The sequence below is a fragment of the Siphateles boraxobius genome, unplaced genomic scaffold (assembly GCF_051911475.1).
Source record: "Siphateles boraxobius isolate OS27281-9 unplaced genomic scaffold, OSU_SipBor_1 68, whole genome shotgun sequence".
Classification (NCBI taxonomy): Eukaryota; Metazoa; Chordata; class Actinopteri; order Cypriniformes; family Leuciscidae; genus Siphateles; species Siphateles boraxobius.
In genome coordinates this window covers 572,944-598,275 of record NW_027509195.1, presented here as the reverse complement: position 1 = coordinate 598,275, position 25,332 = coordinate 572,944, and the positions used below count along the sequence as shown (strand labels likewise).

Sequence of the window (25,332 nt, the reverse complement as noted above, 5' to 3'; positions counted from 1 at the left end):
CAGCAAATCATTTCTTTTACAAAAAAAGACTGTGGCAAAACCATTATAACGCCATAGTACAATTTAAGCTATACGATATGAGAGGCTCAGTGACCTTGTTTAAGCCTGGAATTAAAGGAACATTCTGTTCATCTTCAGAACACAAATGAAGATCTTTTTGATGAAATCTGAGAGCGTTCTGTCCCTCCATTGACAGCTACGCAACTACCACTTTGATGCTTTAAAAAGTTCATAAAGACATCGTAAAAATAATGCATATGAATTGAGCGGTTTAATTCAATTCAATCTGTCCATCATATAAAGCGATGAAGTCTCTTCAGATATTTGGATTAAACCGCTCAATTCAAATTGATTAGTTTTACGATCTCTTTATGAACTTTTTGAAGCATCAATGTGGTAGTTGCGTAGCTGTCAATGTCAGAAAGCTCTCAGATTTCATCAAAAATATCTTCATTTGTGTTTTGAAGATGAGCGAAAGTCTCACGGGTGTGGAACGACTTGAGATTGAGTAATTAATGCAAGAATTTTCATTTTTGGGTGAACTATCCCTTTAAGATGTTTCTCAGGTGATCTGTGGCTGGTTGCAAACAAGTTAGTCATCTAATTTTATCTTCAGCAGTGCTCACGACTCACAGTTTTAATTCATTAGGTAGATTGGTCCAATTTGAATACGGAAAGGTGGCTGTAATGCAACATTTTGGATGCCAACTGCCTAAAACACCAAGGAAGAAGATTTTGATAAAACTGCTAGTTGCTCAGACTAGTTCCTAAAACACAATCTTAACGTTGTGGCTGTGGTTATGCAATAGGCCCCTGATCACAGGTGGAAAGTGTTAAAAACGTGGGTCCGACAGGGTATTTTGAGGTCGGGAAACACTCAAATTGTATTTGTTAATAGCCAAAACTGCATGTGACCACACTTGATTTATACAATCACAACAGGTAATCATGCACAGCCAAAGTTCAGTTAATACAAGTACTCCGGTTAACAAGCAAGTTAATGAGATTTTTGCTCAACACGACATGCCAAAGCAACAGCAATATAAAACACCCCAGTGCTCAATAAATAGTTTGATATATTAAGAATAATTCTTTCACCAAATAATATAGTTTCCCAACCCTTTTGTCCTTAATTGTACCCCACAGCTCCTTCAGTACTTGAACTTAATCAACAGAAACCAAAAATGCGTTTCTCTTTTACCTTAATTTACACTGGATGTCATTTAGCATAATCAGTAATATTAAAGCTACACCATGTAACTGGTTGTGTTTTGGCTCTGCTCCTCTGTGTGGATGAATGTAGTTTGAGGCAAATGTGTACACAGATATAGGCCATCAGAACCAATGGACAAATAAATTGTAGATATTTAGTTTTTACCATTTTGCAAGATCCATGGTATATTTTTTTTAGTTTGTTGTGACAACAATGTTCAGCTTTACACTGCCCAGAGCCAGAGTCACTATTCTCTGTGGACGGACATGACGGGACATGCATGGTTGAATGATGACTTTTTACCCCAAATCCATACAAATCATTATTATATTACTTCTATACTAAAAACAATCAATACTGTGGGTAAAAACAGTATTCAGACTCACCAAGTAGCTTCCTCTCATCTGTTATTTTAAACTGCATTTGGTTTGATATTGTTTTAAGATATATTGTTGTAATTTTAATCTTTTGAAAGGTTCACAAAAAAAAACTTTGCCAGTAACCTCAAGAACCGGCTTCAGTATATCTTAGGTGTAACCCTGGTTGGGAATCACTGATATACAGCAGTTAATTAGGCTATTTACAGTTGCCTAGCAACATGCCACATTCATGTAGAATGTACGTTTTATCCACAATTTATCAGCACTTTATAATGGCTTTGAACCACTGATCTTTATAAATGACTGGATTGCTCATGACGTCATAAAAAGTGAAGCCACCGCGCCGCCATATTGGTTTTCCCTAGTATTCCCTCCCATTCTATTGAATTAATAGGAAATCTTCTGATTTTAATGAGAAAACATTACCTAACGAGTGAGCGTTTTTATATCTGAAGTCTCCTTGTTCTAGCCGGAAATTTTTTAAAAGTTACGTTCATGTTCATCAGAAAAGCTGACGGATGAGACATTTACATTTCAAAAATGTCACAATGATTCTTCTAAAACCTGAATACAGATTCATGCTTTGAAAGGCATGCGCTAATAACTTAATTTGTCATGTTCAGTTATTCACTGTGGTTATGTAATTATGTTGTTAAATAATATTGTTTTTATTTGTACAGTAACTTTTTGTTAACAGCATTTTTTTCGAAGCAGTAAAGACAACCAATTAAACGTTGGTTAAATGAATAATTAGCTCAACAATAATAATCAAAAATAACACTTAATTCATATGCAAACTGTCATGCTAGAAAAGCCGTAGAATTTGAGCTGACCTGTGGCTTTTTAATGGTTTCCAAGATCTCCAAGACTCTGAAGTGGATGTACGGGTTTAAAGACATGATTGTGCATGGTAAATCTTTTTAATATAATTTAGTGCAATTTAGTAACGGGATTGTATGTATTATAATATTTATTGTATATTCTTTTCAATTTCTGCTAATAATCCCAGATATATGTTCATGCTTAATATTTCCTGCATAATAAAAATGTAGTTACCTGTGTTGGCAGTGTGCAGTTGACACACATTTAGCGATTTCTATATATCACCTATTCTACCCGAAAAGACCATAAACATTACAGATATCGTTCGAAGTATCAATTATTGTACATACATATATCTTACAAAGATATGTGCGACTGATTCGCTGCAAATCGGGTGATTTTAGCTCAATGTTTTAACGCTTTAAGTGTCACCCCCCCTCCCCCCTGTTTTGAATAGACATGAAAATGCACAGTCCGAACTTAAATGGTTATAATTCAAGAATGCTTTGGAACATAGATGTAAGATTGGTCTTGTTTTAAAGAAGTAATTTTTGTAGAGATGAAATAAATTGAGAAAGTGAAACAGCAAAAAAGTTATAGAAGTTTGAGTTTATGGAAATGTACAATGTAAACATTGTATTATTCATATTTCATATAAAATATATATTTTCAAAAAAAATTTGGACTCTGAAACTGCAAGAAAATCAAAGCCAAAAATCTGAACAAGTTTTCAAGTTTAAAATTTTAGGTTGATATCTCAAAAAATGAGCTTTCAGTAAGATTTTGTTTGGGTGCAGTACCAAACTTGTTCACTAGGTGAACACCAGACTCCATTACTGCCCATATAAGGGCGCAGCCATTTCCATATGTGGTTTGAGTGATCTGAACCATTATTTCCCCAATTTTCATACAATTTATGAAGTAGACATCCAATTCAGAAGTAGTATGGGAAGTTTGGCAGATTTCGATATGAATTTTACCTCTTTTAGCGTTATAGCTCGCTGTCACATCACAAATGGTGAGTCTATTATATTTTTCTTTATATTTAAGACATTTACCTTTTTTTCTAAAAAAATGTAATGGATGTTATCTTTTGAACTCTTGCATGAAAACAAACTTAGGTTTCTAACATTCTTTCATGATTTTTCATGTTCATCACTATTTCAAAATAAAGGTCTGAACACGCCTCAGGACTATGAAAATATTCTTGTTGCAAATTGATAAATTACGGCTCCTCTGTAATTTATTTTGAAAATCAGTCACCAAATATGGAAACTAGAGATTGTAAGCTTTCAAATGATATACAGTTTGTCAAGATTAGTTAAGGTTTAGAATAGGATATTACTGTTTTAAATATGTAATGGTGGGCCGGTGACACTTAAGGGGTTTTTAAGAGAAAGAGAATCATAAGATGGCGCTCGAACACTTCCAGTGGCAATGTCATTTATATAGATCAGTGCTTTGAACACATTTACATTTGAAATCCAAAACCGGCTTACAATGGATTCAAAGTAATCAAACTCAAGACCTTGACATTGCTAATGCCGCACTCTACTGTGGTACATTCACTTTATTAGCATTACATGTATACATGTACTGTGCTAACATGTCTACAAAATCATCTCGAAGAGCAGCAAACTGTGTATCCACTGACATTGCTTTCTTCTCATGAGAAAAGAACCATTTCAGCCAAGAACAGTCTCTTATGCAGACCTTTGAATTTTTCCCCACATTTTAAGGAAGCGTTGACAACATGCGGCGGTGTAGCATATCGGGTGCGATCCATCATGCTGCGGATCATGAATAAAGCAATGTTTAGGTGTTAAACGTTTCAGCGCTAAGCAGAAGCAGCGCTGTCTGTTATCATGTCACACTATTACAGGCCCTTTGATATGCTCAAAACCAGAGCTAATTTCTGTGGCACGTTTGCTTAGCCAAACAGAGACCAAGAACGTGTCAAAGCATGTTTATGAGTGCCTCCCATGAGATGATACAGTAAATGCAGGCTTTAAGAAAGAGAAAAGGAGAGGAGGTGTTAAAAGACTCCTGGCAATAAGGGCAGAGGAAAACTGAGATAAGAGGGGTTTATGGGATATGGCAGAATCTTGTATTTAATAGGGGCCCACTAGAGACTCGAATGTCTCCCACACAAACATCTTTACAAAAAGCACATATGCTGTTTAGCCTTTCGAAAAAATAAAGAATTAAATGTTTAACCATGTGCTTCAAAATTTGTAATGTTTAATAAAGAGCATTTTATTTTGAAGTGTATTTACATCCAGATTGCTTCCACAGTGTTATCTTAATCAGTCTGCAGTGCCGTGCACTTTTAGTGGCGTATACTTTAGTATTTGCTCCAGTGGCTCCGCGCTCACTGCCGCCCCCTGTTGGTACTGCACTCACCAGCGTGTGGCGTTTCATGTGCTCCCTCCGAGTGAACTTCTTCCCGCAGATCTCACAGGGATACGGCCTCTCGCCCGTATGCGAGCGCATGTGCCTCTTCAGGATGCACTGGTGCATGGCGGAAAAACTGCAGTACGGGCACTTAAACTTCTTCCTGATCACTGTGAAGTCGTTTACTGTGGATAGAGATGAAGAGATGTGAGGGGAGCTGATCAGAGTATGAACACATGCAGGTTAAGCCACTGGAAGTATGAGAGTTAATATGTGAGAAGTTTTCAAGCCCCGCACAAGGCATTAATGGCAAACCTACTTACCAAAGCACTGGGCTAATCTCTCTCTATTGGATAGAATGACTTTAATTAACAGTTGCTGCATTAACATTATGATTTTAATGGGTGGTGTTTGGGCTACTTCTCATCTGAGCATTTTGTAAAGCCATAAAGAAAATTAATCTACATCAGAATAAGCCAAAAGTAATGTTGAGGTAATGAAAAGCACATATTTTGCTTTAAAAAGCCCAGTTTTTCAGTTTCCGCCACCCGAATTAAAAAAAAGTTTTTTTTCTTTCTTAGAATTGTGTGATATAAAGAGTTTGTGAGATAGTCAATTACATTTTTTTATTTAGTGCCGGAAACAAGCTTCCATTGCATTTTTATGATAATTAAACCTTTATCAACCCCAAATGTTACATTTCTGTGATGGAGAAATTTGGCAGTTTGTAAACATTATTCAATACATTAGGCATAATAAACTAACACTAAACAAAATCTAGGCGAATGCTAATTTGTAAATATACTATTCTTCCTCAATTTATGTTAATTTATAGCCTACTACATTAATATTCATTTATAAAATTTAAAATGTTAAAAATGTATCTATGTAGCAATTAGCTACAGCGTTAAAAAAAAGAAAGAAAAAGAGTTGCTAGCCATCGCCAGTGTTTTTGATCATTTTCACAAAAATGTCATGGCCTCGAAAATATGTTGTTGTCTGAATATCTGAACATGCAGTATGTCAAAAGAAAGAACAGACCCTCTGCTTAAAAAAAAAAAAACACAAAAAAACTTTTATTTTCCCCTCATGCATTCCTTTTGTATCAACACTTGAATGTTTCATGAAAAAAAATTAAGCAAAAAAGCTGAGAAAATCACGTTTTTGTCAAACACTACTTCCAGATCAGCTTCAGAACGATGATAAAAACACAGATGGAGTAGATCGAGTCCATCAACACCCCTAAAGCTTCACTGTCCTACAACTCGTCCTGGGTCGACATTTCATTCAGTAACATTAGTAACATTGGGCAGTTTTGATTTATATGCTGTTTAATGTTGATGATTGCGTTATTTTACATATGCATATGACTACATATGACGTCGCTTGTTTCTGCGTCTTCTTCACCAGTGTTTTGATCAGGAGATTCTTTACTCTTTCAGAAAGATAGCGCATAGCGCCCTCTAATGTATAACAGTAAAAACACGGATAGCCAGAAAATTCAGTCATTGCAGGGGAAAGAGTTAACATTAACCTAGATTAAAAAGTATTATTCATCGTTATTTCTTGCATTAATTAATATAAAAAAAAAACCATATTGTAAAGTACCAAAAATTCATTATTGTAAGGCAAAAAATTAAGTTAAGTTAAAATATATATATACATACATATATACACAGTACTGAGCAAAAGTCTTAGGCACGTTAGTATTTTCACAAAAAATATGTTTTAGGACAGTTATTTATATCTTTCGCAGTAGTGTGTCAGTAGGAAATATCAGTTTACATGATCAAACATTACTTTTGCCATTAGTTGTAATAATCCAGTGAGATTTCTGAATGCACAAGGAGTCTGACTACAGCCGATATGATCTGATCTCACCATCATCGAGTCTGTCTGTGATTACATGAAGAAACAGAAAAACTGAGACGGACTAAATCCAGAAGGACTGCGGCGACGTCTTCAAGACGCTCGAAGAAACCTAAAATACTAACGGGCCTAAGACTTTTGCACAGCACTTTACCTGTATTTTAATTTATTTAATGGTAGCAATTTATTTTCTACTCCTTTCCCCCATGTATATATTATAGTAACTACAATAACTGGGTAATAACTAGGTTCTAACCTTGAACCTACCCCTAAACCTTACCTTAACCCATGTAGTTACCTTAAATTACCCGGTACTGCCTTGGGAAAGTACATACAAGTGCATATACATACTATAAAACAAAGTGCAACCTATTTTATAATAGTATTCAGTGCAAAAAAGTACAGTAAGGTCACTCATAAATGGTCAGTGTTCATCATAATGGTATTATTAATGGCACTTTCACATCAGTTACTGTACATTCTTTCCAATCCGTTCACTCCGTCATCTAGTGGCAGACACTGAAGATAGCCGATGCTTAACCATCACTTACAAACTGCACGAGAGATACTCTCCCTAACTCACCTGCCCTTAGCTACCAAAACCAGCCCCAAAAGACAGTTTCCTTAGCAACCAAAGCCCCGAAACAGATTTTACTGCTCAAATTCAACAAAGAAAGATAAAAAAAACCACAACGCAGCATAGCATAGCATCCCATTGTTTGCTGAACAATTGCTGCACAAATTGTCAACCCAAACTCACAAAACCAAACATCAATTCCACATGTTCTTGTTCTAATTCTTCCATCTTCGGTTAGCAAAAGAGTCAGACAGAGGCAACCATGCTTCATACTGCGATGACTGTAATCTCATCAGACAGTGATCTAGACTGGCTCAGCTAATAAGCCGATCGGGCAACATTTAGGTAAGAACAGACCCGAAGCCCAGGTTTACCTGTAATCCATATGCATGAAAGACCTGATGAGCACCAACATGTGTCCGTTGAGCAAATTTACTACTTCAGAATATGAACAGCTGCCCTGGTACTTTGACAATCTACACTTTTTAAACACCTGATCTATGACAACAAGCTGAAATTTGAGGTAGCAAATAAACCCCATGCGATCCTCTATACAAAACTGTAGTACTACAATTCCCATGTGTAGCTTGTGCTCTTTTTTACTTTCTTTGATAATTCAATAACCACACAGTTTTCATGATTCTTTACAGCAAAATTTATTATCTACAAAATTATAACCAACCAATTACACAATAGAATTATTCCAGAATACATCATTTACAGAAATCTGTGCTTAAATTCATTTCGGTAATAAAAATAGTGCAATTCAAAAGAGTTGTGACTGAGATTTCTGATGCGTTTTCACACCCACCGTTCAGTCCTCTTGAAACAATATTTTTCAGTTTTTTTTTCAATTTCAGTTCCTGAGAAGAAAGTGTTCAGACCTTGAAAACTTGCAGTGCAAATCTCTCTCTCTCTTTGCATAGTTGCTGAACAGTGATTCCTTTCACAAATCACCCCACATTCAACACAGTAGAGGTGGCAAATAAAAATTCCAATTTCGAACATTTGTCAAATTTAAAATAAAAATCCACAAAACGGTGGAAAAGCACAAGAGTCATTGTTGCGTTTAATGTTTTTCTTAGCCTATACAGTTGGACCCACTTGATGTGGCGTTGCTGCGTTGTTCATTCAAAACATTGCAGAAATAGAGAAGCTCAATGCGGAGAAGGTTTTGGTTGTTAAAACCGTTCACACACAGAGAACGCATTTTGTGCGCTGCTTCTCCATTGTTTTCTCTGTAAACATGCGCTAGACAGACATCTTTGACCGTTACACTTGCGTCTCGCACAAGAGAGCCGCATGTTTAGAAAGCCATGTAGAGTTCAAAAAGAAGTTCAACTTTTAAAAAACATGTCTTGAGACTTTGCGGGTTTTTTCCTATTCCACTGGATCTCATGTTTTTAAACACAAAAGTGCTCTGTGTGATCGTCGCTTCGGCACTTTTGTATTAAACTATGCATAAATACATGGTGCTGTTTTGTTCAAAATTGTTCATGCAATTTACGAAATTAGATTTGATTTATAAACGTTAGTTTAAACGTTATGCACTTTTTTTACACAGTCATGTTATTTCATTGGTTTGAATAAACAATTTAATGGGGTGCATTAATATTTTGCTCATTGTGCCCTCTTGTGGCCTCAGGAGACAAGCCAAAAGCTTTTCCCCCCAATTACTGAAATAATGCCTTTTAAATTTGAATAATTCAAATATTAATAAGATTTAAATATAAAAAATCGAATGTAGTTTTTCAGCCAATTTGACAGCTCTACAACACAGCACCATGCTTAACAGTTTTAAAGATAAGCATTAGATCGCACTTTCACTTTGAAACTTGAAAATTTGTTTTCCAAGCAGACATCTTGATTGACGAAGAAATGCAACAAAGCTTTACATACGACACAGATATTGGAAAGTATTTCAGAGCAGAGCGTGATCAAGACCTTCAAGACCACAAAGATGCCAAACAAACATCTCCATATTTTCTGAGGAGAAAAAAAAGGAAATTGGGATACTCATGTATAATTTTAGGGTGGTTTTAGTGTGACAATCCCCCTTTATTTTTCACTGCGGTGTCAGTAAGAATAATGTTGACACATTCAGTTACTGCCAAATTTGATTTACTGCATAAGGCCGCCTACACGGTAGAGTTTACCCTGCATCAGAAAACACTGCAAAACTATTGATTTCAGTTAGGACTGTCCGTCACAAAGACAGAGAAAAAATGCCAGTGACACTCAAAAGTTGTGCAAATGTTAACTTTTGCTGCAATGCGCACTTGACAGGCATGAGAGGTGAATCGAGTTTCAGAAATCAATTCGCTGTATTTCAAACTAACTTCTAACACTTCCACACTCTCAAAATGAATCTAACACATCCTGAATGCTCCATCAGAGCTTCCCCTAGTGTGTAAGCGTCCACTGTTACACTAGTAAACACGTCATAACTGTATGACATATGTTGTGTGAAAATCACAATTAGCAAATCTTTGCCTTCAGGTATTACTACAAGATTAGACTGCCTTGAAGTTTTCCCAGAACTCTCTACTAGACAAGTTTATGGTCACTCAATGGCACGGCCAGCTTTTAAGATAAAAAAAAATCTTAATTCACTTTTGACACTTCCGTCTTCAACAGTCACTAAAAGTGGGTAACTCTCGAAACACAACCATAGTTCCATCTACGTTAGCAAGGGTCCAGAAAACACCCTAAATCCCCTTTCACTTTTCCTCTGGCTGTGTTAAAGAGTCAAGACTTAGGGCGTTTTCACATCTGAAAGTCCGCACCAAGGTCTGAACTAAAGTTCATGCTTTAATACATTTTTTACATTCGATTAGTGTTGGTTTGGTTTCACATTGCAATTATGCGAGCGCACTAAAGAACTTTACATGACATACTTGCGTCCTGTCGTCATCATCTATGTGGGCTGCTTCTTAACATTGATTGGTTTATTAATGGACGCGCGTCTGACGTCAGCGTGTCGTCAATTCGGCGGGTAACTTTGACAACAATGAATGAACAGACGCATTTGGTTGCAACTATATTGTTATTATTATGGCATTACAACCTGCAGCACCAACTATCCACAAGTCTAGTTCATATTCGCCAAATGAATGTCCTCGTCGTGCGAACATTTTATCGTCGCCGGCAGGAAAGGAGGAGAAGACTGCAAGCTATCCTGCAAGTCCTGGCAGCTCCATTTGGGGAGAGACCAAGGTGAATGGCAGTTTGTTTCCATACTGGGCGTCTGTTTCAAAAGATGAGTTGTCACGGCTGATTTATAATTGTGTCCTTATTTCAATGCATTTCTCCGTGCATAGAAATAGAACAACAACATTTAAAATTTAAAATTAAATATTCATGACAGCCTACTGACAGCTGTAGGCCTGCAGAATGTCAACATATAGCCTAACAGTTAATTGCAGATTAAATAAATAAATAAGTAAATAAATAAAGACATTTGCCTGCTTATTTTATACAACCTTCTTGCATGTGTTATATTTAGCATGAGTTAATAATATTTTTAATGATTTAATAGGGCCTAAAAATTGGTGAATATTATGTTATTTTTCCTGCTATCTTCTATCTTCTTTGGCTATGCGGGAACCACCGGAACTTTCTGTAAATGGTCTGAAAGTCCGAACCACACAGAAAATGCTTTCACACTAGAAACGAACCAAACCTTTGTTCAGTTTGAATCTGACCGAGACTACCTCTTTTCGTCTGACCAAATTTCGTCTGTTTGGTCCGGGCCGTGGTCTGGGGGTGGTTTCACACCTGTAATTTTGATTCGGGTCAAACTGAAAAGTCCGAAAATCTGGACCAAACAAGGTAGGTGTGAAAGGGCCCTTAGAAACTAGTGTGAGATCACCCAACTTAAAAAGACTTGCGTTTTTTTCTTTTTACATCTCCTTTTTCTTTGTGATTTAGGGTCAGCATGAGAGTAGAGAAGAGCTAATTACTGACATAATTCAGTGTACTCGCATAGTCATGCACACCCATTTGAAAAAGACATAGCAGGGTGAAAGATTTAGGACATTCCCTAATCTTACCTCATCCCTAATCATCTCCTTCCACTCAAGCGCACAATGCAAGAGAGAGATTCCCCTGCAGAGGGCAGTATTGTGCACAGGTTTAACAGCTGAATTCACTACTTAACATCTCGACGAGTTACAGAGACCCTTGTGCCTGAGTCCGTATTGCAGTCTAAGCATAATAAGATTAGTTCGCTGGTAGACGGGTGCAATCCCACCCAAAATAAAAAAGGCATTGGCATCCAATGCACCGACATCACTGTGTTCTCCAGTCTTTAGTGAGAACTTGAATAATCCTGCGTGGTACAAAAAGCAGACAGCTCTATATGCGACAAGAGAAATGCCATAACACGTCTTTATTTTGCATAGTAATTGTGCCCATCAGCAGAAATATGCAGTAGTCATAAAACAACCTGACGGTTTAGATATTCCAAAAACATATAAATCTGACATACTCTAAAAAGAAAGGTAGAAATATCAACAGTGCTGTGGCCCAAAATTGGGGAAAGGCCTGAATTGGGATGACCTGAAGTTTGTAAAACATTCCCTTATTGAAATGAAGAGTCTTGCTGGTTTGGAGAATCAGTTGTCTATACGGATGTGGCCGTGGTCATCTTCCCGTAAGCTGTGCAGGTTCCACAGCTGCTCGCTGGGTGAGATTCCCGAATGACAGCAAACCTTGGCATGGGTGGCCAGGTTTTTCTGCGTGCTGAAGGTTCGGGAGCAAGCGGGGCACGTGTACACGCGCTCGCTGGAATGCACGGATGACAGGTGGCGGTTCAGGTCGGTGCGGTCGCGAAAGTGCTTGAGGCAGTAAACGCACTGCATCAGCTTCCGCTTGAGGTGGATGGTCTTCTCGTGGCGGTCGGCGTTGGACTTGAGGGTGAAGCTGGCGGGACACTGCGAGCAGTGGTAGCGCGCCGGCGGAGGGTTGAGCGGGGACGCGGCCACTACGGGGCGATGGTGGTCGAGGCAGTCCAGCGAGAGGGCCATGAGCGAGAGTGTGTGGCTGTATTCGTGCTGTCTCAGTTGAAGCAGGCTGCTAAACAGTTGCTTACACAGAGAGCAGGCGAGCTCCTGCCGCCAGCCCGGCCCTCCGCCCTGCACCTCCGCCACACACACTCCATGCTTCTCCTCCACCATCTGATCTTCCTCTACAGGAACCTGGATGCGCTCCAGCCCTGAGAGAGAGAGAGGTGAGAACTAACGCCAGGATATCGGCTTATGTATGTGAAAAAATAACTGGCAGTCATGTGGCGGGCCATCGGCGTCACAGACGCCACACATACCTGCATTATTTGGATTGTCGTCTTCCTCTTGCATTTCCTCCTGTAATAATACACACAACATGCAAATCAACACTTGTGTACTTCTGATCCCAGGTTTGTATAGAGGTGTGTACTCCTGAGGCATGCAAGTTCATGAGGTAAAACACACAAACAGACACACTGGAAAACGAGGAGAGAGAAGTGAGCCTTGAAGGAAAAAAGAAAAGCAAAGAAACAGTAGAAGCAACAGAACCTGAGAAACAAAAAAATAAATAAATAGCATGCAAAGAAAGCTGACGGTCTTTCCTGCAAAAATATTTTAACCAGTATTTTTTCTTGGCTCATTGGCCCATTTTACATAAAATATATTTTACGTTATATTACGTACAGAATGACAAATTTATTCACAGAATGACAAATGCACAGGGCGCATTGAGGACGATAGACATCCTTAAGTCGGTCACTTTTTTTTTTTTTTGTGGAGACAAAGAGAAGCCCCTAGCCCACAAGGGGATATTTAATATTTGTCTATGAGGAGAGGTGTGTGTTTGTTTGGAAGGTGGAGGGTTACAGATCCAATTGTGTTTTTTCAACCGTCCTCTGAGATGCATGCAACTTGTATGTGTATAGGTGTGGCCCTTCCCCCTTATTCTTGTTCCACCCTCCCTTGCGTAAGAGTGACACATTATGGTTTAAGCAAACAGATGGCTTGTCCACAGAGATGGTACAACTTCTTGGGGGGGAGGTCCTGCGAAACCAAATGCCACCTCAGCACACACAGGGAGAATGCAATTTCCTGCTCACTCTTAAGTAAACAAAACCCAAAAACCCACCCTGCCCCACTGCATTGTCCCTCTCTATTGATTTCTACCACCACCTGGATCCCCCTCTTATCAGAAGATCAGAAGCTGCGGAAGACAAATGTACAGGGTGCACTGAGGACGATAGACATCCTTAAGTCGGTTACTTCTTTTTTTTTGGGGGGGGGGGGGGGGGGGGGGTATATATGTAGAATTCTTTAGAATGGATGTGAATATGGTAAAATGGGTTAGATATTAAGATATAAGATATTAAGGTGGACATAACCCATTGGTTCTTGTCCAAATATAACTTTTACATTTGGTCCCCTCCATCTTAAATACTCGATTACATCAATGGATAAAGCATTTTTGATCCACGTTTCTCATGGACAGGAAGAAAAAGCAGAAACATGAATTAAAAAAAGAAACAGATAACATGCAACAACAGAGCTGGCAATGCAAAAAAAGAAGAAAAAAAGCAACAAATCTACAGAAATCCGACAGATTCTTAATAAAGAGGATGCAGTATATACCAAGAGACACACACAAATCTGAAGGATAAGTGGCCTATAGGGTGTTGTTGGACTTACCTCAGTGGGTGAGGCCTTCAGGGCCTGTTCCGCATTGAGCTTGTCTGGAGGGCCCCCAGTCTGTGACATACCGAGGGCCCCTGGGGGCCGCAGCACAGATGGCGGAGGCGGCAGTAGAAGAGGAAGAGGAGGAAGAGTAGACTGAGGAGAAGATGAAGACTCCCCGTGTTTGCTACCAAACAGGGCCCCTGGATGGTGGGAGATGCTGCTGCCATTGGAGCAACGAGGCCCTGAGGAGCACAGGAAATGAGTCTCACCCACCTACTTTCAGACCAGCGGCCATCTTCCATACAGCAGCAGAGAGAGAGGAGGGAAAGGAAGAGGAGGAGGAGGAGGGAGGAGGGGCAAGGGGCACACATAGCCTTCATTTAGAACCAGAGAGGGAGAGGAGGGAAGAGATGAAGAGACCGGAGTGGGGTTAGGGCTTGGCCTCTCTCGCTCAGTTTTTTTGGTCCTCTCCATCCACCCACGTGCACACACAAGGGATGGCTGTATGTGTGTGTGTAAGTGAGCCATAAAGAAATAGGAAAGAAGAGGCTTTTAAATGATGGCGGAAGTTCTCTTCATTTTAAACACACATCAGGCTACTTGCCAGAATCCGTGCAAAAATTTCAAACGTACACGAAATAGATTGTAACTGCCTTACTCGGCAGACACCAAGAGTAGCAAAGGTTCAGAGGAAAATGAAATATTTACACCAATTATATAATGTTAAGGGACATATGTGACATTTTTATTTGACTTCTTCGATGGATGATTTGTCTTAAATTACTGTATAGAACAAAAAAGCTTTGATGTACAATAATTAGGCATGTCAATTTAATGTGTTAATTCAGTACATAAATGTAAAATGTAAAAAATGACATGCTTAAAAATAATAAATCATGCCCTACAGTATGTGATTTTGTAATAAGGAATTTTCCTAGCAAGTTTCACCTTTTTTAAGCTTTTCAAACTACTTGACTTGATACTGCGTTCGCAATGGACAAAAAGATGTCAGTCTGCATCAGACTCTTGAAAAAGAGTTTTTGTGATTTACTTGTCTGTCACAAGAACTTGTATTACATTGAAACCCTGCATTATTATAACAAATGTTTTTCCTGATTAGACCTGTACTAGATCTATACTATATACAAGGTCATATGAACAGCCAGTATGTGTGAGAGAGGTACTTTCAAGCCACGGTTTCTGAATGTTCATCTAGTCTTTCTTCTTTTTTTTTGGAGGAGAAGAATGTTTGTGGACTCCTGTTGTTGGGAATATGCCGGAGTTGCTGGTTAAGAGCTAAGTGGACAGATGCACATGCTACAGTAATGCACAACCACCAACAGATTCCTGGAATTCTCCACTCCTACACCGTCCACTCCCATCCAGCACACATCACCCCCTCATTTCTCTTTCCTCGCGTCTGCAATGTGTGCTACAAACTCCTCGTCAATTAACAGCTATTGAAACCAAATGTATGGTTCGCATCTAAACATTAATCCATTGTCATTCTCATTTGTGAAATTCACAACTAAAGTGCACTAAGGTGCTTTGATGTATGTTGCAAAACTTTCCAGGAACTTATTCGGGGGTAAGTGAAAATGTGGTGTAGGTTTGAATGATCGGATCTGGGACAGCCATTTGACCCGATTACCACCAATAGATATTGTTGATCACAATAGATATTTCAACACTGATCACAAGGTCAGGGTTTTTAATCAAGCCTGCAAAGCTTTGTCTCAGGCTTTGCCTTAAAAATAAACTAACTTTAACCTCTATCCTATTAGTTATCTAAATAAAGTAACATGTCCTACGGTTGGTTTCCCAATCTAATGGAATCTACAGGGAGAAAATTCTCATCTGAATGTAGATGAGAGGATACTGGAAATCATTTATTTTTACAGCTCATGATACCCCAGACTTAAGGGAAACTAGCACGGGTTTACTGGCACACTGAGGTTAACCACCAGCTGCCATGTCTTTTCTGAGGGAAACGGTACAAACCTTCATGTTACGTTCCCTTAATGATACCTAATTTGTAACAATGCTTTTTGTGTGGTTTGGAAAACACGTTACTCTTAGAACAATTTGTTACATGAGTTATAGCTGCAGAAATGGCATACTCCATATAGTATGAATGTAATCCGGAATGTAATCCGGACATACTACATCTGTGTTATCATTGTCATGTGATTTACCAGCGTCTGTCACTTAAAGGTGGGGTATGTGATTCTCTTTTTTGTCCATTTTTTCAAAATAACTTGAAATCCTATTCCTAACCCACTTACAGGCTTCTGAGTTAGAAGCACTGAAATGAAAATTAAGCAATTTAATCATCTGTGGAACGGGCGAGACTCGAAAAACTCCAGCCAATCATTTCCAAGACCACCTGGAATCATTGGACAGTAAGTTCATCAATCAAACGGTCGTACCACACCCCCCTCCCCCCAGCGGACCCCGTCGTGCGCATACTCAAAGCTCGTGACGCATGCGCATCTCGTCAGTAAAGCCGGTTCCATGATTAGTAGTAAACCGTCATTACAATCTCTCGCGCATCTGAGTTTTCGCTCGTGCATGATTGCGCGTCCATGTTCTTCGAATGGGTGGAGTCAGAGCCAGCGTTGGAGGAAAGAAGGTAAGACCATTTGAATTGTGTATTTTCAAAATCTGGCAGTCGTTTTCCAAATCACATACCCCACCTTTAACTGCCATTCACAACTTTTCTCCTATGGCCGTATCTCACCTAAAGTAGTAGGTCTTTTCACCTACTGTTTTATGTATATTGTTAATTTGCACATACTACTCTTTTCATATACTGTTTGCCTACTGTTATAGTAGTTTCGGATGCAGCTTATGTTTAGCATGGGCAAAACACGAAACTGTCAAACACGAAACTGTCTAGCTACAACCCACCGAAAAGAGTAATGATCTATGAATTCTGCAAAAAAGGAAGCAGAGAAATAGCTTGACCTGCGGGACAGTTTTACCTTCATTAGCGAAGGATTTACACCCAACCAGGAAGGCACATGCTCAGGTCTAATTGAATGAAATTTCAGGCCAAACATTCAGCTCACTTCTGCTGACAGCTTCCCAACAGATGCACAATTACGAGCCCCTTCATTTGAATTCCACCTAAGCTAAGCAATTGAATATACTTGGTTCCAACTAATCTCCAAATGCACTCCACCATGTCCCATCTATAGCAATTTAAACTGAATTTGCTCAGTTGGTCTATGTCAATACTTCAGAAATGTTTTACAATCAAGAGGGCTGATCTAAGGTTGGGTTGAGTTTGTGTTTATCCAATATCAGTTTAGTTTTTGCATTGCCAATCACTATTTCTAAACATCTTGAGAAAATATGAAAGTACATCAACTGATTAAAGATAAGAGAAAAAGAAAAAGGTATTCTAAATGTAATAGTGCATGTACTACCAGTCAAAAGTTTGAGCACACCAACAATAAATATTTTCCACATTTCACATTATTAGTAGTCATCAATGTATGAAATCATTACATACATCCCATTTTTCCATTTCTTATCAAAATTCACATTTTAATGATAATATATATATATATATATATATATATATATATATATATAAAATAATTAAAATATAAACCTTTTGATCAATATTTTAAAAGACAATGAGAAAAAAATTGTGAAAAGTGTGTCCAAATTTAACTTGTAATGCAGGTGTGCTTGTTACATATCTACAAATATGACAGTAAGGACAAAATCAGTAGGACAGAATACAGTATTAATATGGTATATGTATATTACTACTCATAACCTATTTAGTTATCTATATATTTTATGCATACTATCCCATGTGCAGTAGTGTATATTGTGCAGCACTGTATATTTTACTGTGTTGTAGTATTATCTGTGTATCATTTATTATTTAGACTGTATTGTATGTGGTTTGGATTGTACACTGACTGTGTAGCTTGTTCTTTGGAACAACTCAGTGATTCCTAGTAAGTGTAAATTTGTATATCCGTACGCATGAAAACACACACACACACTCCCCTGAGACTAGCAGTGGCGTTGAAGAGGACAGGTTGTCAGCCTGCTGTCAGTGTGTATAGATCAATGGAGAAGACAGGCACACACCTAAAGCAAGTCACACCACTAAACCTGACCCAGGATCAGCCAATAACACACAATCTGGGTTAATCGCAGCAGCCTGCAGGACGCAAGGGGACCCGCCGTGACCTGCTCGGCCCCATCAAATCAATTCCTTTCCCAGAGACTTTAACAAATCTACTTTGAAGTTTGTGAGAAGAGGGCGACTAGTGATCCGTCAGAGCGGGCACGGTGCGCTTGAGCGAGCGCTGTTGTTTTAGAGGGGCGCAGAACCCCATACTGATGATCGGTTACATATTAACGAGTCTGTGTTTGTGCCGACTTCAACACACGTCCCTTCATGTGGAACATCCTCAAGATCTTCCGTGATTATCGTTTAATGTTGAGATTCGAATAACAAAAAATAATGGATTTTCATATCTCTAATAAAATCACAAAGAAATAAATCTATTTACATTATTATACACTGGTCTTACAGAGACACTTTATCCAAAAATGAAAATTCTGTCATTATTTACTCTCCCTCATGTTTCAAACCCACATAATTTACTTTCAAGCTTCAAAAAGGGTATAAAGCACCATACAATCAGGCCACACAACTTGTGCATTTCTAAAGCCGTATGTTAGCTATGAGTGACCAAAATGGTGTTTGAACTCGAGAACCGGATCAGTCCGTTTTGTGAATGAATCATTTAGACCAATTATGTGAACTGTATTAACTCATCTATTAAGAAGATCTGACTTAAGTCTGTTCAGGAATCAGGCATTGCTACTTTCCTCATGAATGTACCAAGAGTTAAAGCAGATGTCATGATTTTTAGATTTTTATGATTCCCAAAAAAAAGGTTTATCTTTTATAATCCAACCACATCATTTAGAGTCCACTTTTCACAATCCAATCAATACGCAATTAAAATCAATTCATGAGCAACATTTTTTCTTGATGAATATCCTGTTTTACTGAAATATGTCACACTAAACAGTAAAATGGTGACTTTAAGCCAGAAGTAAAGATCACAGGAACATTCTGCCAGAGCTGGTGGAAGGCATGAGGATTTGTACATTAGCGAGATGATCAGATTAATGCTCCTCTACGTTGTCTTTTAGCTAGAGTTTGGGAGACAAAAGCTCCTGTGGCGTGAGTGACAGCCCCTGTGTTTCATCCTCAAGAGTGGCCATTAAGACTTAATGTAGTTCAGCAAACACACACTCTTGAGCCTGCCCTAAGGGTTTTAAGAGCAGGAGTGGTTCAGAGTTGTCCTCCCTCTCCTATTCACAAGAGTGAACTTAAACAGACAAAAGAGACAATTACCAACCCAGGACAGAGGGAGAGAGAAGGAGACAAGGAGACACAAACTCTCAAAGGAAGAAGCCAAAAATAACGACACACTCACAGACCCACAGACATTCAATACTTTGACGAAGTGATCGAGTGTGGGCAAAGATTGGGTTTGGCGAACCCAAAGCTTTTATGAATTTCAGTGCCATTCATAAAAGCTCTGGTGTTTTTGGAGGAGGTTTTCTACCACAAAAATGCTACAGCTCACACACACTTCACCAAAAGAACGTGTTGAGAATATGAATATGTATGGATGCATATAAATATGAAAAACGCTATGCTATTTCTCAGTTAGTACATTGTATTACATGTATTGAAGTACAAATGTGAAATTCAACGCTGCATTCTGTCTGCAGCCATTTAAAACATTATTTTTACATCTAGAGTCATTATGACTACACTGCAATACAAACCATCTCTACAGGGTAGCAGACATCACATCATTTTTCACTGTCCCATCATTAAAAAAAAGATATTAACACACACACACGCATACGTTGGGTTTCCACGTTCTATGGTGACTTTCCGTAAACATACCCATAGTAGAAAACTTCCTGCATTTTTAGAATTTCATAAAACATCACTTAGTATGATTTATAAGCTGTTTTCCTCGTGGGGACCAGAAAATATTCCCACATGGACACCAATTTTGGATATTGCCATCCTTGTGGGGACATTTTGTCCCCATGATGTAGGGTTTACCTGAACCACACACACACACTCACACATATGGAATTTCCTGAGAATGTGTATTATCAATGTTCTAAATGTCAATTTTTCATCATGCAATTCTGTTAATATTTAAGTATAACTGTCAATACTGTCTCCAGTGTTGAAAAGCACAGTCTCGTTAAACAAAATCTGGCATTATATCATAGTGTCAGGTTGTATTAAATAATGACACTATGAAAAAATATGATGCCCCAAAATGAAAAAAACTTGATAATCTCTAGGGGCACAGTCAACTAATAGGATTTAAGACACAGGGGCACGAGATACACAAAGACATACAGAAAGAGTTAATATAAGCGAGCTTTCAACCACTCTATTATAGCAAAAGAGCATTTACCATCCTAGCAAGAGCACAATGGTATAAGATTCTATAGAAACTCCAAGGTTTGTGGACACATAACATACAACAGTGGTTCTTAAGGCACTCAATGACAGCGCATAAAGCCTTTAACATTCTAGCAGGACCACATACAAGTTCCTATAGATCCTCTAGAAACATCAATGTTTACAGAGAAGACCTACACAAACTCCACTATAGCACATACAGCCCAGCGGATAAGAACCTAAAAGTCCCTACAGGACCCTATGGTTTATGAAGACCAGTCTAAACCTATAGAAGAGTCTTCATGCAACCAATGATAGCACATAACACACAGCATATATTGTTCTAGCAGGAGCACATCTATGTTCCAGTGGGATTATCAAAACCTAAGACAACGGAAACTCCATGAGTGAGAGCAGCGAACCACGGTGTGACTTACGGGAAAGAGAGTGTCCTCCCTTGGGCAGGTATTCGAACAGAAGCGGGTTATCCTCTCCGAGCATCTCTGCCCCCAGAGACAGCAAGCTGTTCTTGCTCATGAGGGCAGCCCGCAGGTTGGCCACCGATCCCCCTCTCTCCTGGGACACGGCCTCGTCCCGCTCCCCGGACAGAAACACGCTGTCCCCCGCGCCGGCCTCCTCCTGCTTGACCAGGAGGTCCATGCGTTCGCTGCGGCTGTCCGACATGTTGGCTTCCGTCACCTCTGCACCTGAGAGGAAAGAGAAGGAATGTTAAGAAATTATCTAAAGACGCAAATATACACACTCACATTACAAGATGGGGAATCTGTCGACTAACTTGCAAGAACAGGTTCAGGCCTAGACCAGAGGATAGTGCATTTTGTTTCTGAAAATGTGTTAATTCTTTATTTAGGACTAAAATGTTAAGCATGACGAATACGGCTGTGTACAAATATCCATATTTTCCAATTAACTGGGACTTGTATTTGAACAATACTGTAGAACTTCTTAAAATCCCAAGATTGATCTCATTACTTGACTAAATCTTATGACCAGGTTATTTTAATGAATGGATCAAAAAGACAAATTACCATTTTGTATCTGAAAAACTGCATTAACATTGACAAATGAAATGGATTTTCATTCAATTTATTTTATAAATGCATGTCACTGATTTTTCTGTGAACAATTTTCTTTTCTTTTTTTGTTATGTTGACCATGTCATTTTTAATCAAAATGTCTCAACTTGAACTTCTGGTGAAACAGCAGACTTATTTTATATAGATATGGTGCCGTATGCAGGTTTTCTCCAATCATTTTGTTCGCCTAATCTTTCTTAAAATCGATTGCAAGCTTGCATTCAGATCTGCTCCATCCAATTAACAACCAATTGATTGAACCAAGTCCAGCCCTACATTTTATTTAGCACGTTTTGCTCGGATGTACATCACAATACTGAAGAAAATATCTGTCGCTCCTTCTGATTCATTGAGACTTTAAGACTGAAATATACCCAAATTAATCAGAATTGAAATTGGAATTAAATTGAATTGAGTTGACAAAACGGAATTGAATTGAATTCCAGCCCTGAACAAAAAAGACAACTGATAAATAAACCGTCAAAAGAGAAACGAATTTCATCCCAGCAGTTTTCATTTTAAACAGAAAAAAAAAACATGTCAGTTTTACCTCCTTATTCATAACTACTGTCAAATCAGGCAACACACAGAAGGCTGCCAAAACACACACGTACACACTCCACCTGTCAAAAGACAAGGACAACTGCTTGGATGTAAGGATGTCCAAACTGTAAGAACAACGGTAAAAAAAAATGGCAAGACAAAAGCAAAAAAAAAGATTTACCAACAGAGAGCCAAAAAGGCTTGTTTAGACTCAACTGACAGCCTAAAGGAGAAGAGCTTTTCAAAACAGCTGTCAGTGAAGCTCAGATCAGTGGAAGCCTCAAAGCAGCGTGAGTGACAGCCCAGCCGGCCAACCGCTTCAGTCACGGCACCGCAAGACCCGCCCACAACCTGCCATACTTCACACCACTTAATTACACCTTACTTTAGGACAGCATGCTTGCAGGAAATAAACACACACACACACAGCTAGGCTCTGAAGCGTGTATTGTGTTTACACAGTATTCTCTGGGGTCTGGAAAATAGATAGAGAAATGGAGACAATGTGAGGGGATGAAACATAATGAGTGTTATAAACCCCCTCCCTCAACACATACACACTGTAACTTCATCTGAGGGCCTCCCAATGACAAGCATCAACTTCATCAACTTTGAGTTTTAGAGGAGGATTTGGCTAATTTCCAGAGAGAGAGAGAGAGAGAGAGACTCTCTCCCTGTGTTCGTGTGTCCTTGTGGGGATTTTTTTGTTGGGACAAACCAAACCTGTGCTTGTTTGTGTGTGTGTGTGTGTGTGTGTGTGTGTGTGTGTGTGTGTGTGTGTGTGTGTGTGTGTGTGTGTGTGTGTGTGTGTGTGTGTGTGTGTGTGTGTGTGTGTGTGTGTGTGTGGCTCATAAAGCAGTGAACCCCCATAAAGATCTTATCATCTCTTCTGGTGTCCACAACCTGGAGTTCACAAAAAGGTCACTATTGAACAACTGAGTCTCCATCATTCAAACTTAATTAAAATTTTATTTTTGGAAAACAAGTGCTGTTTAAGCAGATTCGGTAGATTATAAGTGTTCCAAAATGTACCTCAGTGGTCTTGCCACGCTCACATAAAGCTGGTTAGCATAAAGGATAGTGACTAATAATTGTGTTCAACAGACTGTTCAAAAGAGTCCTCAAGATAAAGAAAAGGAACACTGTTTTTAAAAATCCAGTTTAAAAAAAAATGTGCGGAGTTCTTAGAAATGTATTCATGCTGCTATATATAATTTTCAACAATGATTTTTGATTTAATGACTCTAAAAATGTCATGTGTAACCATCAAGTGAACAGAAAGTACATTTCCTTACACCTTGAATATGTGTGAGTAGTATTTTTAAAAAGTATATATTTTAAAATAAATGAAATTAATCATTTCAAGTTTGAATCATAATGACATTTACATCCCAGAAGAACCTTGTCATGTTATAAAAAGTTCAAAAGGACTTCCAGACACATTGTCTTGGGGGCCTCCAGGGGTCCTCTCGAGATCATTCTTCCAAATAATAATAAGCAGTGAAGCAGTTTTCTTAATATATTTTAAGAAATAATAATAAATTCCAAATTACTCAAGGATTTCTTTTCAAGAATTTCATCCCTTTAATAATTTTTTTACTTTATTATGATATCAGTTGTATCACCTGACATTTAGGCTGCCAAATAAAAGTTAATTTATGTTTGCAAATTACATACTCATTAATCGAAGAATAGGTGTATTTAAGTCATTGCCTGAGTAAAGTGTATTTTTAATATTTAATTATTATATTTGGGGGAATAAATTAGTGTCATGTCATATGGTCTGATCCACTTTAGAGTTTCACAGGAACTGGTCTGCTCTGACCAACATGTAAGGCAACCAACCACAATTTGTTTTGTTAAAAAAAATGGGTTTAGCACACAAATAGTGGAACTGAGTCTTGAAATAATTGCAAAACATTGTTGGTCCAGGACTGAGTGTATAGAATATCTGTTTAACTTGCTACAAGACTTAAGAAAAACTGAATATCTAGCTCTACCATTTAAAACCACTAACCTGGCATATCAGCCAGCCAATCAGACTGGACCTGGCAATGTGGGAGTCTTTTCAATAATAATAAAAAAATAACATAAAAAGAAAGAGAACACGTCTTATTCTAACTGTTTGAGTTGCTGAAAAAAGTAATTGTGAAACAGAATTAGAGAGAGGATGTGGAAGATGTAGAAATGAGAGAGGAAGCAGAAATGTGGAGGTGAGAGAGAGAAATAATGAGAGAAAGAGAAAGAGATGAAGATGTTCACTACTAAAACAAGATAATTCCAACATAATTTCATCATTTCAAGTAATCATTTCATAATTTGGTTAATGTGTAATTTATGAAAATGTTTCTCATTCATAGATTCTGTGCAGCTGCAACACTTGTTGCTTAAAGAAATGTTGAATATGAATTCATGAATATTTGACTGTGTGTGTTCTCAATTGCCACAGGGGAACATTCCACTAAAACCAGCGGATTAAACGCAATTCAGAGAGGTTTGTGTGTGTGAGCAAAGTATGTGAGAGGGAAAGTGTGTTAATGGATGCACCCATCATACAATTGACCCTCACTGACCCAGAGCTTTAGAAAAAATTATACGATCAGCCAAACATAACCTGTGTGTGTGCCAGAGTTTGAGTGTGTAAATGTGAATATATATTGAAAAATATACAGTAAATAAGATGCATGTGTAACGGACGTAAGCCGGTAAGAGTTGTGCATGCAAACCTCACTCCCCTGGCCTCAAGAGGCCCACTAGCGCCTCTAGCGTCCTTGTTAGTGTGTCTGCCTCCCACGTTTAGAGACCCCAGTTCAAATCCAACTCGGAGCGGGTCGAGTAGGGCCGGTTACATTTGGTGCCGTGACCCGGGTGGGAGTGAGGTTTAGGGGGGGTGAGTGTAACAGATGTAGGACAGTAAGAGCTGAGCGTGTAAACCTCAATCCCCTGGCCTCAAGAGGCGCACTAGCGACTGATGCTAGGGGCTGTGGTCTTTAGCCTCTATGTTAGCGCCTGCTTCCCACGTCAGAGAACCCAGTTCAAATCCCGTTTGGAGCGGGTCAAGTAGGACCGGTTACACATGTTGATGGAATTATGGCTTAACAATAAACACACATGGTCAGGACACATTGAGCCTTAGTGCTCAAGTGGGAAATGTGGGTTTGAATAGTGCCAGATGAAATTGTAAAAATAAACAGTGCCCAACTTAACTTACGGTCAGTGGGTAATAAATTGGAGTTTGGCTGGTAACTTTACAAGGAAATGCAACATACGCATGGT

General features: G+C 38.7%; 1 protein-coding gene across 7 annotated transcripts in view; it reads right to left on the bottom strand.

Annotated features, from left to right (window-relative positions):
• The window catches only part of zbtb46 (zinc finger and BTB domain containing 46), a 79,682-nt gene that overhangs the window by 3,360 nt on the left and 50,990 nt on the right, over positions 1-25,332 (bottom strand). For 3 of the 7 annotated variants that reach the window (XM_077213954.1, XM_077213953.1, XM_077213955.1), the window contains 4 exons: positions 20,854-21,123; positions 13,948-14,177; positions 12,579-12,618; positions 7,887-12,470 (listed from right to left, as the gene is read on the bottom strand). In XM_077213954.1, coding sequence (XP_077070069.1) covers positions 11,872-12,470; positions 12,579-12,618; positions 13,948-14,177; positions 20,854-21,123 — 1,139 coding nt within the window. In that variant the 3' untranslated portion in view covers positions 7,887-11,871. Of the gene's footprint in view, positions 1-4,818; positions 4,995-7,886; positions 12,471-12,578; positions 12,619-13,716; positions 14,178-20,853; positions 21,124-25,332 lie in introns of those variants that run through there. The other 4 variants (XM_077213958.1, XM_077213956.1, XM_077213957.1 and 1 more) reach the window with 2 other exon arrangements.